This window comes from Nesoenas mayeri (genome assembly GCF_963082525.1).
Source record: "Nesoenas mayeri genome assembly, chromosome: 24".
Taxonomy (NCBI): domain Eukaryota; kingdom Metazoa; phylum Chordata; class Aves; order Columbiformes; family Columbidae; genus Nesoenas; species Nesoenas mayeri.
Genome location: NC_137546.1, coordinates 4337659 through 4355194, shown reverse-complemented (window position 1 = coordinate 4355194; position 17536 = coordinate 4337659). Strand labels below are relative to the sequence as shown.

Below are 17536 nucleotides of genomic sequence, written 5' to 3'. Positions count from 1 at the left end.
TTAAAATAAATACATGAAATGAAAGCCCAGAGCAGAAGTTCATTTGCGCCTCTTCCTCAGCCATAAAAGAAACAAACACCCACCACACTACTTGTTGCAGCTCCTCCATAACCAAGTTTTGGCCAGCGCCCCCGAGCACTGCGGGCTCCACAAACACCCAACAGGGAAACGCAGCCCTGGCTGATGCTTCAGCTTTCCCTAAAAAGCCTCATTACATTTCTCACTGGAAACTTCAATATGAAAATTAGGCTCTTTCAAGAAGTTAAGTAAATTATTTTTTTTCAGGAGGAAGGGAGGGATAGAAGAATTATTCCCATTCTCTATATATATATCTCCAGAAACAAACACCCGTGTGGGTCAGCACAACATCTATTTGCCAGTAATAGAAACAACCAGGCTTAATTTTCCATTTGGAGAACACAAGCTCCAGAACATTTTTGCTCAGATGCTAACTCAGTGTTCAATATTCATTTCTAATTGAAATGACAATGAAACAGGAATAATTTAGGATTTAGTACTATCACGCCTAACGGGGGAAATAAAAAGTGTGGATGCCAAGAATGCAAGACATTTCTACGCATATGGCAACTATAGAAGTCTCCATTCAGAGGGAATGAAATTCCCTCAGGTGTCTATATTTAGGATCAAAGCACTTTTTAAAATACAGAACTTGGAGTCTCCAAGGGATAAAAACTACAAAACTGTCTGTAGTGAACTTTATTTAACCTACGCTTTTGTGCCAACTTAAATACAGTGCATCTCTCCACTTGAAAGAAGGCATAACCCACTGCGTGTTCTGAAACGCATGGAAAAGCCATTACAGGGATAATCAACAGAACTATAAAATAGAAAAGCAATAAAATGACAAAACCAGATACAACTCAAACAGCTTACTTTTCAATACACTCAGGCAGCGTTACTTTGAAAGTGATGATTATAGTATTAAAGTTTATCTGTCCACTCATGCCTTAAAAGCTAACTCGTCTTCAAATCTAGGGTAGATTTTTATGGAGGACACTTTAAAAGTCAGGTGCCCACACAACCCAAATGGGTACTTTCCCCCGCCATCAGTTTATGGGCAGAAGACAGAACCATGTCCCTTTGGCTGCACTGGTTACCAGCCCCCTCCACTACAGCCCAGCTGAATCAGGCGAAAATTCATGCAGTGAAAATACACTTCAAATACTTTCCCTACAGCGAGCACCAACAGCAAGACGAAAATGACCTGTTGTTTCAGTCATGTTCTTCTTGAGTAACTGAATATTTTGCCCCACATTTTTTAAATTTACCAAAACTTCACATGTCCTAGACAGGGTCACGAAGGATATACATGGCACAGTAGAAAGGAATAAAAGACAAAGTTCTGCACTGTACCATGTACATAACACATCACAAATTGGACGTGAAATGTCAATTTTTTATCATATGGACATTCCCAGCTTAGTTTTCTAGCAGATTTAGATGCCTAAAAGCAGTGCAACATATAGTGAAGAAATAATCCTGATTATTTGAGACTTTTTACCATCTTTTTTAATGTAGCAGAATTAAGATCCATCCTTTGGAAGGAGGTTTAATTAAGAAGTTCCATAATGTACTATTAAGCCTTCCTAAATGATCTGATTCTCTCCCTGTTCTAAAATGACAAATACATAACCTATATAAAAAGTTTTTAAAGGGAACTGTGTGAGATTTGTATCACAGACATTTTGGATATATCAAGGAGGGAAAAAAAATACCTGGGAAGACAGATAAACAGGACATGGGGTGATTTTCAAAGGTATAAATGGGAAGCAGGCACTGAGCTCCAGTTGAATTTTGAAAGGAGTTCAGCATCCAACTGCCCCTCTGCCTTTGAAAATCTCCCTTCACAAAACCCTTGGTTACAAATGACTCCAAAGTTCAAAGAATGACCTTGCCCTTGTGGGAAACGCAGGAAGGCTCGTGCCTTTTAAAGAAAGATTTATGAGACTGTTGCTGCAGATGTGACTGCGATGAGGAAACAACACTTTATAGAAAGGAAACTCTAAAGAAACAGACTCTATTGGGTGGAGCGGATGGGTCACCAGAGACCAGAACCACGAGTACAAAGTTTGGACAAAGCCGCTGCTCTGCACAGATGGACGCTGCCCCGCGCCGCTCTGCACATCGCCCAGCGCTGGGGTCAGCCTGCGTTTGAGTGCTGAGCAGCACAGTCATCTGGTGGGGGAAAGACACGAATATCCACAACATGCCATTTTGTTTGAGCTTCTTGAAATTGTCCAAAATGGGCTAATGCTGGGAACATGATAATTACGACAGAGATGGTTGGACCACAAGGCAAGATGACTTAAACCTTCTCTGGTGTACAGACATGGACAAACTTACCTGTGTCGAAAATGGACATAATAGGACGTAAAGAATTTTCACAACAACAGATTCTAACAACACGTCCTTATGTGAAGAACATATTATTCCAGTTCTACCCCTGTTCACAAAGTTCATTTACAGTACACGCTGACACACCATGTTATGTAATGAAAAATATTTCAATTTTTCTTTTGGTCCAAGACAACATATGTTTGTTCAGTATCAAGCACATTATCGACCCTGATCCAAATCACTTCCTATTGTTGGCTGCTGTGTCAGATCTTCCCTCTCTCAGGCACTAAAGATAGTTATTTTCACTGGTAACGCAGAGAAAATTGAATTTTCTCAGTCATTATCAGAAAAGCAAAAGAATATTCACCATGCAGAGACTTTGCAGTTAAACTAAAGATAAATATGTAGCAACCGAGGAATTCCTTAGTTTGTTGCTATGCAGCAAAAATAAAAAAACCAAAAAAAATAACTCGAGCATTAGCATAATAATTGATATTCGCATCACCTTAACCACTTCCCAAAAATAAAAATTAACAGCAGAATGACCATGAGCCAGCACTGGGCCCTTGTGGCCAGGAAGCCAGTGGTAACTGGGGTGGGTTAGAAGGGGTGGTCAGTAGGTCAGAGAGGTTCTCCTGCCCCTCTGCTCTGCCCTGGGGAGACCACACCTGGAATCTTGTGTCCAGTTGTGGTCCCTCAGTTCCACTTTAGTTCTCACTATGGTTAACTACTGCATCCAATCTGCAAAACATACGTATATCAATAACAAGGCCTTGAGTGCTTTCATTGGCTCCTGCAGGGTTTCTGGCATCCCTGAACTGTATATATAGTGTTTCAAAAAAATCTACCCTTCAAATGCAGTTTTTACGAAACAAACAGGGCATAAAGCAATTTAAAGATGGTCAATAATTCGATTTTACCTGTTTCCTGACTACTTTTACTTATTGTTTTAGCAAACTTTAGTATCATAATTGTTACCTTTGCAGCAGAGTTTGATACTCCATGTGTGACGTTTCTTATCAGACCACCAACATTGCCATATTTTATGAGCCCAGTAACGCCTTCTGAAAAATCATTCAGCAGACCCATAGGGTTGCCAAGGAAATCCACCGAACCCAGAATCCTTGCTGCCTGGCTGAGCAGCTCCTGAAAAATAACATGGATAATGAAATACCACTTATGGATCATGTTAACACTACCAAGGTTGATTAAAACAAAAAAAGTCCCACTTGCAACAAAAGCATATTAAAAAAATATCATTTTGCTGAAGAAATGAACACACAAATACCAGTAAGATCAACAAGTGTCATCTCAAAATGCAGTGTACTCTTACAAGCATGTGATGTTGTTTCTCCATACACCAAAGCACAAACATTCAAGAAAACATTCCCCCGCCCTCAGTAGAGAGCTCATCAAAAGTGGTTCAGCCTTTGCCACAAGAAAAGCGTCCACTCACCTCTTGAAAGTGCTTCAGAATGTCATTAATGATAAACTCCTGAGTTTCATAGGGATGGACCCTGGTGAAAGGATCCAGATTAATCACAGCATCTTCAAATCGGATTAGAGGAAATCCCAGCGTGCTTTTCAATGCCTAATTAAATAAAAGATATTGCTACTTTAATTTTTCTCTCTACTTCTCATTCACAGCACCCAAATGAAACTTTCAATAGGTATCAAACCAAAATGAACAGAAGCTGCTAGAGGAGTTAATCACTGCCAGGCAGACGCTTTCATATAGAGGGCAATCGCTTCAGAAACCTTTCAGGTTTAGCACTTTGCTGTAACTCTTTAAAGTTTAACTAAATTGAACCCTAAATGAATTTCCTTGATACACAGCGCAGACAAAACTGGGTGTTTTCCACACTGCTGAAGTTCTATGAATGGATTAAGTGTCAGGATGAGCTGGAATAACATACAGAATTTCCTGCAAGCCTGAGGCTCATTTCTTAACAATATGTGTGGTGGACTGAAATTATTTAAACCAACTTTTTCAGTTATTTTCAAGGAAGAAAACTAAGGTGGTCATTAGACTATGGCCATCTGTTACCTGCACAATATACACATTAAAAAAACATTAAAGCTGTACAAGCTATATATCTATATATATGCACACAGAAATAAAATAATTGGGGAAAAAAAAACAAACAAGAAACACAGTATTTTAAGAAAGAAAGAGATTCTTTCTACTTCAGGTCTTGATAATGGAATCTGCACAGTCACTGAGATCAGAAAATCTGAAGGCAGCAAGAAGCCTGATACTCGTGTTCTATCGACATTAATCACAAAGGCATGCTTGGGAGTAATATGAGTTTTTCTGCCATCTGCAGGCAATTAAGGTAAATTACAGGTCTGATTTAATTTTGCAAGTAAGAAAGGACCTATTTATTTTTTCAGTAAATGGATGACTTACTAGAGTAGCCCTCATTATTCACTTGGGTAGGAAGTAATTTCCTGTTTAACTATCAGATATTATATAAGGCAACTTTGTTAATACTAGTACCTAATAAAAATAATCTGTCTACACCAAATTACCAGACAGCAATGGCCAAGCCAGAAACATTAGGGGTAGTTAGAAAAACTTCTACAAAGGCTCTACTGTGATTATTCTCTCCCTCCTACCCTGAACTCTCCTGTGCTACAAAACTGAATGGAACTCTTTCTGTGAAGTTAATGTACAGAATACAGTCAGTGACTGTATTAGGGGAACAAAATGTATACGTCAGGTTTTCTCTTGGGAACAATTCTGGTGGCTGCCAAGACATATCCACATGCAATCATACACCAAAGGCGGTAGAAAAGCCAAACAGAACAGCACGTTGCTCCCTTCTTAAAGACAACCACCACTGTTTCCTCTCTTTAAATCTGAGATAATCTGGTGATGAGCATTTTTGTGTTGAAGCTAAAGCACAAACACATTCAAGACATTGCTGATGTTGTTGAATGGTAAGAAACGTTACAGCTACCTATTGAATTGTCCTCCTTCACACAAGGGTTGGGAGAAAGCAATACAGGACTGATGATATTCTGGGTCATTTTAGTAGGATGCCATTATATACGCTTATTCCACAACACTAAAACTTCTCTAAAAGCTTGTACATCTTAAAGTCCATAATAATATGGACGTAATAACGACCATAAATAAAAGCCTGGTCAGCATTTCAATTTTGTTATATGAACCCACAAGCTGGATAAGTAGCAGCTCGGCTCCTCCACAGTGGGGAGGGTTTTTTATGGCTTGCTTCGTTGATTTTGTAAATGGAAACTTTAAGCACTAAGTGAACAGCTTCTGTTCCTCCAACAGGATCTCTTTACTCTGTGAATGCGTTGGCGTACCTTGAGATCCAAAGGCAGTTTGTTGGAAGTGAAGACACTCAGCTTTATCTGAGGCACGCTAATTTTCAGGTTTTCAAAGTAGTATCGCTTTTGTCCTCCTCCTTGTTCCACAACCTTTTCATGAAGGTTTTCATCATACTTTTCGATTTCTGTAACCAGACAAAACATACAAATCAGAATACACTATATGTAAATCAAGATAAATGCATACTCTGTAAAGAGTTAATAGTTTTCTGTACAAATAAAAAGTATGTGCGACTGCTCGTGTACCCAGCAAAATGACTCATGCCTTGTGACATGGAATTGACCCTTGAGGCTCAGGAATTTTTTTTCAGATCTGCCTGTATCTCCAAAAGCTGCATGTATTCGTACCTAGATTAAAATGTCATCCAAGTGCATAGTTTATGTTATTTGAGCTTTTCATCTCGCTTCTCATTTATCTTTGCCAGCACACAGGAGGAGACACAAACATAACTATGCAATGGTTTCCTACTGTGTAGTCACAGTCTTACAATATGAACAGAAGAAAACTGGTATTACAATTAAAGTCAAAGGTATGGATGGCACGACCAAAAGGTCAGACAGCCAAAACGTTCCTTCACTTAAGCAAGAGGAACTGCCCAAGGAACAAATGAACAGAGATCCCATTTCTAGCCTTGGGTTTAAACAAACAAACGTTACTAAACAAAGTGGTTTGCTAAATGAATAACAGAATTTCTTTTTTTAGGTGAATCCAGATACAGGAACTTCAGATGAAAGCTAAACTCCTTCCCACCGAGGCTCAGCTCAGCTCAGCACCAGCCACTGTGCACTGGCCACCAGCGCATCCCTGCCCGAGCGCCAAACACGCACAGGGACACCAACAGTTTATGGGCACCATGGAGACATTAAATTTCCAGCTTTTTGCTCCTCACTGGACGTTTCCAAGCAGCTAAGAGTTTGCTAAGTCTTTTGAACTTATTTTATATGCAAAGATCATAATATCCCTGTGCACTGTAAAACTGGTCTTTGTAATTTGACACTGTACCTGATTCAGATCGATCATAGCCAAAGAAACTCAATAGCTTCAGAAGCAGTTTCTCCTCAATTTGAACTGTGAACTTTCGAGCAGTGATCATCAGATGCTACGAAGATAAACAAGACTCAGTTTATAGTATTAACACTAGAAATATAATCCACGTAAGACACTAAATAAGACAATGTGTTCTACTTAACCGAGTATTTTCGCTGCAACAGATTCATATTAATAGTAAGATTCCCACCTTCAAAATGTCTTTGGTACTTTTATTCATGTAAAGTTACCTACAACCTGTAATGATTATTTACTATACTATATATTTACTATCCTGTTCATCACTGTACTGTAGCTTTAAACACTATGAACACGAGAAGGTGGACATAGGGTCCTCTAGTTCTCAGTATTAATTCAACAAAGTGTATTTCACTAATTATTTAATTCAGATTACTAGTAAAAACAGAAAGGTCATTCAAACAGAGTAATACCTGCATGGCACAGTCAAAACACTGTGGTTTACCTTGTATATATCTGTCAGTGCATTTTTACTGGGAAATTTCATAGCATTCACTTGCACAGCAGGACCAGTCTCCACAGGTTCATTTTCACTTATCTTAGGTGTCAGAAAGAGCATAAAAGGCCGCGTGGTGCCAATGAGCTGGTTGTCCACCTACAAAAAAACATATTCAGAAATGTCTTCCATCAAAAAAACCCTGTTGCAGCTACTAAAAATCAAAACCTATAACAAAATTGCTATGTTCTCCCTCTTTTAAAAGCACAGACAAAACTATGAAACAGCAGCAGAGTTAAGCTATTCCTGCATTGAAGCTTGACTGATGCATGAATGTATCCATCTATCTCATATAATCTCCATCAGTACCCACAATTCCCCTTTTCCAAGAAAATCTTTCTTACTTGGAACAAAATTCTAATAATTTAGAGGAGTTTTTTAGTAGAATAAAAACAGCTTTTACAGTCTTCAGTTCAACTTGTGAATTGTGAATTTCAAAGACTGAACTGAAAACAAAGGTGAAGGCAAAACTCTTCAAAGTCAAACCCAAAATCTAGTTGGAAAATAACATGACAGGTTTATAGTTGTCTCATTTGCCTATGGGTCTATGATTTGTATTGCGCATCCACCAGCACTGGCTGCTTTTTTGTTATGAAATGACAGAGAGCCAAGATCCAGGAAGGGAAAAAAAAAAATCTCAGTCTGACCTGTTTACAAAATAGAGATTCTAATTTGCCTAATAGAAATTAACAGCATTAGGTACAATTGTCTCAGCTATTACTAAGTAAGGAAACTGATGCTAATCAAAACTTCTATCTTATTCAGGAATTGAAATCTCAGTAACAGCTCTAAGCATTTTTCAAACATTATGGCAATAAAAACTACAGAAGATCCATGAACAACTGAACTTGTTTCAAAATGGTAAATACCTGTATGTCCTGCACACTGAGCTCTAGCACCTGACTTGTCGAGAGCTGTGTGTAGTGGACATTAATTCCTGTGAGGCTTGCAAAGACCAGCTCCTCAGGAACTTTGTTGACCAAAGACAATCCTATTCCACCTTCCAGTTTCACAAGCACCTGAGAAAAGAATATTTGAAGAGGGGAAAAAACCAAATCAAAACACTAACAAAACAACACTGAAAAAAACTGTGATAATGAACACGTACCTCTAAGTTATTTTTCAGACCCATCTCCAGAGAGGTCGAACAGCTCATTAACAATTAGTCTCCCAATAAAGAGCTCACACACAAAACAACCCTGCCGAAATCCAGGGTTGCAATTCTGCTTGCTATCCTGCTCCTGCCACAGGAGATCCTGAACTCCACCATCTCATGGTTGCTGCAACCAAGGCAGCCCTTGACCTTTACCGCTTCAACCAGACCCTCCTTGTTAGTGAGGATGAGGTCCAGCAGAGCACCTCTCCTAGTCGGCTCCTCCACCTTTTGCATCAGAAAGTTCTCGTCAAGGCACTGGAGGAACCTCGTAGACTGTGGCCAGCCCAGTAGTCCTTCCAACAAACATCAGGGAAGTTAAAATCCCCCACCACAACCAGGGCCTGTGATTGTGAGGCTGCTCTCAGCTGTCTGTAGAGGCCTCATCAACTTCCTCACCCTGATCTGGTGGCCTGTAACAGACGCCCACAATAGTATCACCCTTGCCAGCCTGCCCCTTACCTTTCACCCAGAGACTCTCAACTCACTCCTCATCTGTGCCTGGACAATACTCAATACATTGGAGTTGCTCTCTCACATAAAGAGAGTCATACCCAACTTCTAACAATGAGGAGTTTTAACAGGAAAATCTATAAGTTCATAACAAGAGATCATTCATGGGGAACCGTACTGATCTCCTCTAAAATCTAGAAAGGAAAATGGTAAATAAGAGACAGACAGTAGTTGTAATATCTTACTTCTAATTCTTGCTCTGTATCCGGATTTTTTAACTTGCGTAGATCTTGTTCCGTAACTGGAAGTTCTTCTGCTTCACTGGATGAACGATCGTTTCTACGTTGGTTAAAATCCGTTATCTGATAAACAAATAAGTTACTACAATGATTGCTTTCCTATTTATAAATAACAGCTATATTGTCCTACCTTAAAAAAATTATCTTAAAAAAAAATTGTTGTAAGTATTTCTGGTTTATAATATTCCTCTCCCCCTTCATATCATTATAAAGGTAACTTTTGGTAAGAATTTAGAGATGCAATACGGATTAAGGTATTTCAAGTACAAGCAAATAATGAAACTAGACTCGAGTTAATGAAGGACATTCACCTGTAGAACTCTAGTTGGCCCATCCGGGATGACTCTAATAGCCAGTACTCCTGATCCAGGCCTCAACTTTTGGTTTATGAACTGCTGTTCAGGTGGAACTGGCCCCAAAAGTTCAAGTGAAGTATCAGGACCAAGAACAACTTCTGCTCCATCACGGAGACCTAGTATTCCTCCCTTTGCCTGGAGAAAGAACGAAGAGTACGGAAAAAAACCTAAGTGATGGGTAAAGGCTTCAGATAACTACTTACATATATTAATTTAAAAGTGTATTTTATTCTACTCTTCCTTACTCTTCAGAACTAAAAGAAAAGCCGTCCAGCAGCATTTTACTTGATAAGACATATTATTATTTGAAATTGATAAGAACATTCAAACATGAGTTCAAACCGCAAAACTGTTTGTGCAAGTCTGGTTTCCTCTGTATTCTGAACTTTAGCCCCAAAGCTTTTAGTTCACTTCAATACTAAACCCAAATGACTCTGTCACCTGTATCAGCAACACTCAAAAAAGTTCAACTTTTCATCAGTACTGACCTGGACAACAAGTCCGTGGATACCACAGGTCAACTTTCCATCCCGAAAGCTCCATGTCTGGGTGGTGCTGCGCCGCCGATCAGGCTTTCTCAGCATCAGGGGCTCGTACCTGCAATGACAGGGTGCCAGGGTGCCCGTTTTACTGTGAAGATGTGTTATTGGCAAACACTTCTCTAAGTTTGTTCAAGCTCATTTTCCTAATCTCACTTTTGAAGTGCTCTTTTAATAAACTGCTGCTGAAAATATATTAGCCATGCTTTTAAATATATTTCCAAGTCACAAAAGTGATGAGGTCTGCTCATGAAGTCAGACAAAATCTAGCTCTTCCACATGCCTTCATTGAAATTTCTTTCCTTACTCAGAGAATATGATGTCAAGTGTGCTTTCAAAGACAAGGTTAGATTCTGCATCAGTTTCCTACGAAAACGTATTTGCAATACCTGTTATCCGTGACGGCCGCCAGACCTGCAATATCTAAAATCATACACGAGTCCACAGACTGAGGAGATGGTTTCTGGGGGTTATGAGGAACTGAAGAACCTTCATGGCAAAGCATTCCTGTGCCCATCATTCTCCAAAGCTGGGATCGTTTTCCTGGCTCCTGTTGCACAAAAATTCAACATGTAGATGAACGCAGCAGTACAGAGCAAATATTTCTGTTCTGTTTAGTTGAGTTAGATGCAGAGCAGTAATTACAAGCTGGTTTGGGGGGACTCGACTGGATGATCTTTCGAGGTCCCTTCCATTCCCTAACACACTGTGACTCTGTGAAATGTCTTATGCAGAAGCACCACCATAATTCATGCAACTTGAATTGCAATAACCTGTCACTTTCAATGAAGTCTGCTTCCACCTTTTAAAAGTTACCATAAAAATGTTCTTTTTTTCCTTCTCCCAGCATTTGATTTCACTCCAGCACATAGCAACAGCATCTTAACAAAATCAAATGTGTCTTGGTACCTTCTTTTTCAGTACAACTCGTTGAGTCTTTGGAGAAACATCAAGGACAAGCTCTGCATATGCAGCATCCTTATTCGAAGCAACTGGTCTTACATTTGGCTCCTGTAAACTAGAACACCAAGAAAACAGCATCATGTTTATTCAGAGTAGCTGCTTCTTTTGTAGACTGAATTAGATATGTAACAAAATCCAGTCAAGGCAGTTTACACCTCCAATGTAACCAGACAAAAATTTATATTGGTGGTTTTTCGCTCTTGTTATTTTTGGAATTGCCAGTCTAAGCTGTCAATTTGAGTACATTCTTAAAAGGGGCTTTGATTTCTCACTGCAACTAGGAATGTCACAGGCAAAGCAGATGAATTCCAAAGAAAAATTTCTGCCTTATATTGAGAAAAGCAACAAAGCATATATCCATCTCCCATAGTTGTTTTCAACAGAATATAAATTAACATGGGTTTAAAATTCACAGGCATGTCATAAATAGGTATGCCCTGTAGTCAAATGTTCTTCATACGCCAAATGAAATTAAGCCCCCAGATGTGACCCTCAACATCTCTGCTATTCCAAGATTGGACACTGGGATCGTAACAGACACCACATGCTAAATCTTTCTCATTAGGCGATAAAATAAATAATGGTAAGCTGCACCTATAAAGCTAAGTCACCATGACCAAACGAGGTAAGATACACAGCTTATTGTCAGACTAACTTCTGAATTTTGGTGTTTCTTGTGCTTAGCTACAAGGTTTGTAAAAGTTTAGCTGCATTTGAAAATCTTTCAAACGGTGACGGTTAACTAAAGAACACCATCCACATTCAAAATGTTTCCTCTAGTATATAAAGGATTACCCTGAGAAAGTATGTGTAGCAGCAATATAAATGAAGTTTTCATAGTAAAGCTGCTTGCTGTCTTGGAAGTCATTCATGCTACAGACAATTTCCGAGGAGCCAGCTCCTTTAACCGTCAGCGTGATAAAAGGTGGTAGAATAGGTTCATCCCACGCGTAATCCAGAGAGGTCATGGGCTTCACCTCAGTGGACAGTCGGGGCTCGACAACGCCGTGCTGGTTAAAAACAACCGGGACCTGCAACAGTTATGAAAGACACTTTGGTTTCACACAGAAATTGCGAATCAGACAGTTATTTTGCTACTGTTTGTTCCTTTTTCAGGAGCTGATCACTGGAACACATTCAGCTCACTATACATGTTCTTCCAGTCAGGTCTCAGTTACAGAGAGTCCAAACAGATTTGCTTTTATCTATCATCTGTGGCTCAAATGTCCCATGGCAGCATCTCAAACCCTCCTAATCAAAATTACAAGGCTTGTCCAGTTCTGTTTAACAGTTCAGTACCAAAATCCAGACTGAGAACCAGTAACTATTAAGAGCTATCTATCCTGCTCTGATCACAAGGTTGGCAGTAAATTACTGTAAAATATGCGAAGCAAATTCTCTTATTTTTACAATCACTGACATGGAAGCCCAAAGACAAACAAAGTGGCAGCAGTAGCTGGAATTCCTTTTAGATCTTATTCAAGTGCTGAAAATAACACAGATTATAAACTACCACCCTAGTACAATTTTCTCATTAGTAATAATGCTCTTCCTTGTAAGACTTCTAATGTACTCACGAAAACCACACTAGCACTGTTATTTGAACGAGATTAAGTAGTTGAGTACTAATTTTTAGTAAAACCTCACAAAATTATAATTATTATACACAAATACCTCTCACTACACAGACTTCTATTTTATTTCATTAAGCAAGCCAGTCAGCTCCCTTTTCTAACGAATGTAAAGAAGTCCTACTTTTCTTTTTTTTATTAAAAGGAAAAAAATGTATTTATTTTTCTCTCTTACCTTGGAAAAATTGTCTATGCGGAAAGGTGGTGGTAGCTGATCCGTGTCACTGAACGCAATGCGGTATGTGGCTCCTTGAAGAGTAATTTCTACTCTTAAGAAGTAACATTTTCCCAAGGTGTCCCTGAATAAGAACAAACAAGAGACGTAGGCTTCTGATCTGCGCTACGCACAGTCAGAAGTGTACAATAGCTGCTTCTATCAAAAAACTGAAGTATGCTACAGAAGATTTATATATCATAGCTACCTCATATTAATATGGAACGAACTGTTTTTGTTGACCTCAAAGCCCCCAGACCAGACGCAGTTCGGAACATCCATTAGTCTCACGCATAGTAGTTGATCATAGTCGTTGCGCGGCCAGTGGAACACGACGCTGGAACCAGGAAGTGTGGAGATATAGCCATCAGGATTGGAGGTTCCCTAGGAACAGAAATTGGAAACACATATCCTATAGCTATGAAAAAATACAGTATTAACCTATATAGCTCTCAAATACGAACACAACAATTCTTCTGTTAGGTGGATTCTGGTATTAGAATAATGTTGAAAGATGCTCATAAGTAGCCAACGATACTTTCAAGAATAATGCTTGTGTTCTTTTTGGTTAGAAGATGCTGTGACAAACTACTGGTCTTGTAAAAACAAGTAACAAAAAGCAAACATCTTACCCGACCTCTGGCAAACTCCCGCTGAACAAAGGCAAGCTTGTAGGATGATTTATTATCTAACAGGTAACGGGGCGCAAATGTTACCATGCACGTATCAATGTAACGGCCTCTGCCTTTTTTAACATCAATACCTAGTAATAAAAAAAAAAGTTAAAAATAAAGCTATTATTTGCAAGCAAAAACAAATGACATCAGCCACTATAGCACTGAGGATAAAAAACCCGACTATTTCCAGTCATAAGTAAATCAACGCAAGTAATTGTTCCACTTTTAAACATGAAAAATTCTTCAAACATCACTGTGGAGTAACTTCCAAACTGTCCTTTAATTAAAAAGTAAAAGTTTCCTAAGGAAGCAAGGAAGACAGAAGTCGCACTCCTCGGTGTCAGCCTACAGAGGCACCACAAAGCAAAAGCTACAGAAGCAGCACACGGCTGAACAGCTACAGTACACAGACACTCAAAGTAACCAAAGACCGCAATGAGGTGGCATGTCAAAAGTACTTTAACATACAGGGGGAATAAAGACAAAGAACAGTTTGTAAATGCAGTTACTAACACTCAACGATGAAATGTAGAAATAAATATAGCTGGAAACTGGTTTGTAAGATAATGAATTTCAAAATAAAAGACAAACCAAAACAAAACTATTTTTTGTTTAACAATCTTCTCTGGACCCTCAAAAACCTCTAACAATCTATCTTTTCCTACTGGAATTGTTCCGTTTCCGGTGTCGCTGACATCACGTCTTGCCAAGCTGCACAGTATCTCTCAAACGTTCCTAGCAGCACATACCAATGTTATAAATGAGTCCTGGCCGGTTCCCATGCTGGATCACCTTCAGGGCTCTGACACCGCTCCCACCGTCCAGGGAGAATCCCTGGCACCAGCCCGGCATTCCTTCCGGATGGATTCCCCTTCCAACCCGCATGGTACAACTAAGGGTAAGAAGAAAACATAAAGATTTACTCATTTAAATGAAGGATCAGATATCAACATGATGACAGTGACCAAACACATACCCAGATACAAAAAGAACACCTGTGTTTCAATATCAAAGCACTAGAAGCCACAAGAAGTCTCCTCTGGGGTAATTAATTCTGTGTTTTTGCCATAAGCTCTTTTAACATATTAGTCAAGACTCAATGACTGGCATGTAAAAGGTTTGGTTATTTTTAGACTGATTAACCATGACAACATTTGTGTGTCTCTTTTCTTTGAAATACAAAGAAATCTGGAATAAGTTTTTGTGCCCTTCTTGCGGTATTACTTACAGGTTGGGCTGTTCTTTATCAGCGTAACAGAACAGAAGTGGGCTGAGGCTTCGTGCAAGCTCATGTTCCTCAAATTGACCGGCAGCATCTGTTTTTGCATTATCTTGTCTGAAGATAAGTGGTAATCCTTTAAGTAAACACAAAAAATGAAGCGTCAAACTACACTTCACCTTTGCCCAAATTACAATGAGAATGGTAAAAACTAATTCAAAGTAAGGAACGTAAAATATTATAATAAGGTAGTAATATTGTACCTGTTTTGTTGATTAACCAATATGGTGCTGAAATCAGTATTTTTAGAGAACCTTCAGCACGACATATAATCCTTATGGTCAAATTTAGCAGTCGTTTGTTGACATCATACAGTCGCATCCGCACCATATAGTTTTGTGTCCCAGGAGGAATCAATAACTCTTTGCAGATGGGGAAGTTTTCTAGCAATATACCTATGAAAACCAAACCAAACATCACCCATGCAGAATCATTAGATTTTGATAAGCGTATAGCTTGGTGTTTCATACGGCTTCATCTTTCTGAATATTTCATATAGCTTACCCAGATTAACTTTTAAATCTGCCCAGTGTAGTAGCTCCACTCCCTTCAGCACCTTTGTTGCCCTGCGCTGGACTCTCTCCAGCAGTTCCCTGCCCTGCTGGAACCGAGGGGCCACAACTGGACACAAGATTCCAGGTGTGGTCTCCCCAGGGCAGAGCAGAGGGGCAGGAGAACCTCTCTGACCTACTGACCACCCCCTTCTAACCCACCCCAGGTACCATTGGCTTCCTGGCCACAAGGGCCCAGTGCTGGCTCATGGTCACCCTGCTGTCCCCAGGACCCCCAGGTCCCTTTCCCCTACGCTGCTCTCTAATAGGTCATTCCCCAGCTTATACTGGAACCTGAGGTTGTTCCTGCCCAGATGCAAGACTCTACACTTGGGTCACAAGCAGCAAAAACGTTATGTAACGAACACTGCTTAGGGCTAACTACTGCCTTAGGCATCAGAAGTCCAGTCAGTGTTGAATAATTCTGTATGTATTGTCACTAACAACTTTTTCCATCAGAAATAAAACAGTAAAACCAACCAGAATGTTGCGGGAACTTACTTGAAGCGGTACCTGAAAAAGAACCTTACCAAGCTCAATGTTCTGAGATGTGTCAGCTGTGTGCAACACTGCCTCTTTGCCGGGTTTTAACGTCCCATCGATCGGCATTCCCCTAACATAGAACTCGAGTTCACAAGGGAGCAGGTTACAGATCACCACCGTTGGCAAGAGATAAATAGTATGCCCGGGCTGTCTGAAAATCTGTTTAGCACTGTCAGAAAATATGTTGGAAGGCATGTAGTCCGGATAATTTTCCTTCTTTATAGCCACACAAAACCTGTGAAGGCAGATGTACATGAGAAGAAATCAATGAACTCAATGGAGTAATTGAACCCTGTCTGTGTGCACTGCATTAAATCCCTCAACATGCTGTAACTTCAGGACTGATAGCAAAACCAGCATTTAGAATTGTTCTCCACATAATCATTTTGGAGTTTGATTATAAAGTATTCTGTATTTATGCCTAACATTAAGACAACAGAGTTTCCTGATTTTAATCAAGGAATTTATTTAGTCACTTGAAAAACCTCGTCTGTTCAGAGACCTGACAGAAAATGGCTTTTGCAGATTACCCACTTCAAAACCGGCTTCCATAAACTGACAGAAACATGTTATCAACTGTTACTAAAAAGAAATTGTAACTATTAAACTATAAACATATCCTTAAAAATAAATGCTGAACATGTCCTGCTTGCTTTGGCCATCTGACACTTAGATCTGGCAAACCTCTCTTTACCCTATTTTCTAACCTCTTCTTTTTTACAAGAAATACTCTTAGATACTTGCTAACAAGCACTGTCAAAGGTGCTTCAAGAAGCCCTGCAGAAATAGAGCAGTTAATGCTTGAATGCCTTCTCATTATTCAACAGACCACGCAAACCATCCCATTAAACTGCAGCAGCTTTCATCTCTAAGTATTTTCTTTCCTGCTATTCACTTCCATGGTATTTCATTTATCCTAAGAAGGTAACACAGCTCACAGAAAAATAATTAGGTCTGAATTACCTGAAAAATCGGCTATTTTCAGACTCCATGGAATGACACTCTCGTTTGCTGCTACAAACTTCTGCTGTCTTCTGAACATTAGTCCAGTGAATTGGAGCCTTACAGAAGAAGACTCCCATTCCTTTTGGCCGGGCTTGCAAACGCCAAGATGTCAGATGTAACGGAATAGCAAAGGAATCTCCCGGCATAACCGCTGGAAGAACTACAGGCTCTGCAACCAGAGAAGAAGATACACATTTCATAAGAGGCTCCTTTACTGAAAAGCATAAATTTTCAAATAATAAGTCTCAAATTTTTGAAGCATTTAAGATTCCCCATAGGATGGAAGGACTATACAAGACTTACTGTCAGGAGCAGAAGGACTATCTAGTCTTAATTCCATCGGTGTTTCCAGCTTGTTCTTCACCATCAAGGCTGAGCGCACTGTTATCACTTTCCGAGCGCTGCCTTCCATGGTAACTTCAAATACCACACGAACTGGAGGTAACGAAGAAAACTGGAAGATATTTAAAAGCATTAAAAAGCTCAGGTGATGACTGTATCTAGAAGAGGGACACCTCAACTTTGATGCAGTAACTGCTGGAGTAAAAACCTGCCAAGCGAGTCCACATGTGCAAAACCTAAGACACCTCCTTCTC

At 39.6% G+C, this 17536-nt stretch overlaps 1 protein-coding gene across 5 annotated transcripts in view; it reads right to left on the bottom strand.

The window, feature by feature from the left end:
• VPS13D (vacuolar protein sorting 13 homolog D) overlaps positions 1-17536 on the bottom strand; it is a 79229-nt gene that overhangs the window by 27265 nt on the left and 34428 nt on the right. For all 5 annotated transcript variants that reach the window (XM_080358633.1, XM_080358634.1, XM_080358635.1 and 2 more), the window contains 21 exons: positions 17244-17394; positions 16899-17109; positions 15923-16170; positions 15045-15236; positions 14791-14917; positions 14312-14454; positions 13518-13648; positions 13094-13269; positions 12847-12970; positions 11836-12071; positions 10987-11095; positions 10467-10627; positions 10027-10135; positions 9494-9673; positions 9129-9245; positions 8147-8296; positions 7227-7376; positions 6719-6815; positions 5692-5840; positions 3815-3949; positions 3337-3504 (listed from right to left, as the gene is read on the bottom strand). In XM_080358633.1, the coding sequence (XP_080214759.1) occupies positions 3337-3504; positions 3815-3949; positions 5692-5840; positions 6719-6815; positions 7227-7376; positions 8147-8296; positions 9129-9245; positions 9494-9673; positions 10027-10135; positions 10467-10627; positions 10987-11095; positions 11836-12071; positions 12847-12970; positions 13094-13269; positions 13518-13648; positions 14312-14454; positions 14791-14917; positions 15045-15236; positions 15923-16170; positions 16899-17109; positions 17244-17394 (3264 nt within the window). The remainder of the gene's footprint in view (positions 1-3336; positions 3505-3814; positions 3950-5691; positions 5841-6718; positions 6816-7226; positions 7377-8146; positions 8297-9128; positions 9246-9493; positions 9674-10026; positions 10136-10466; positions 10628-10986; positions 11096-11835; positions 12072-12846; positions 12971-13093; positions 13270-13517; positions 13649-14311; positions 14455-14790; positions 14918-15044; positions 15237-15922; positions 16171-16898; positions 17110-17243; positions 17395-17536) is intronic.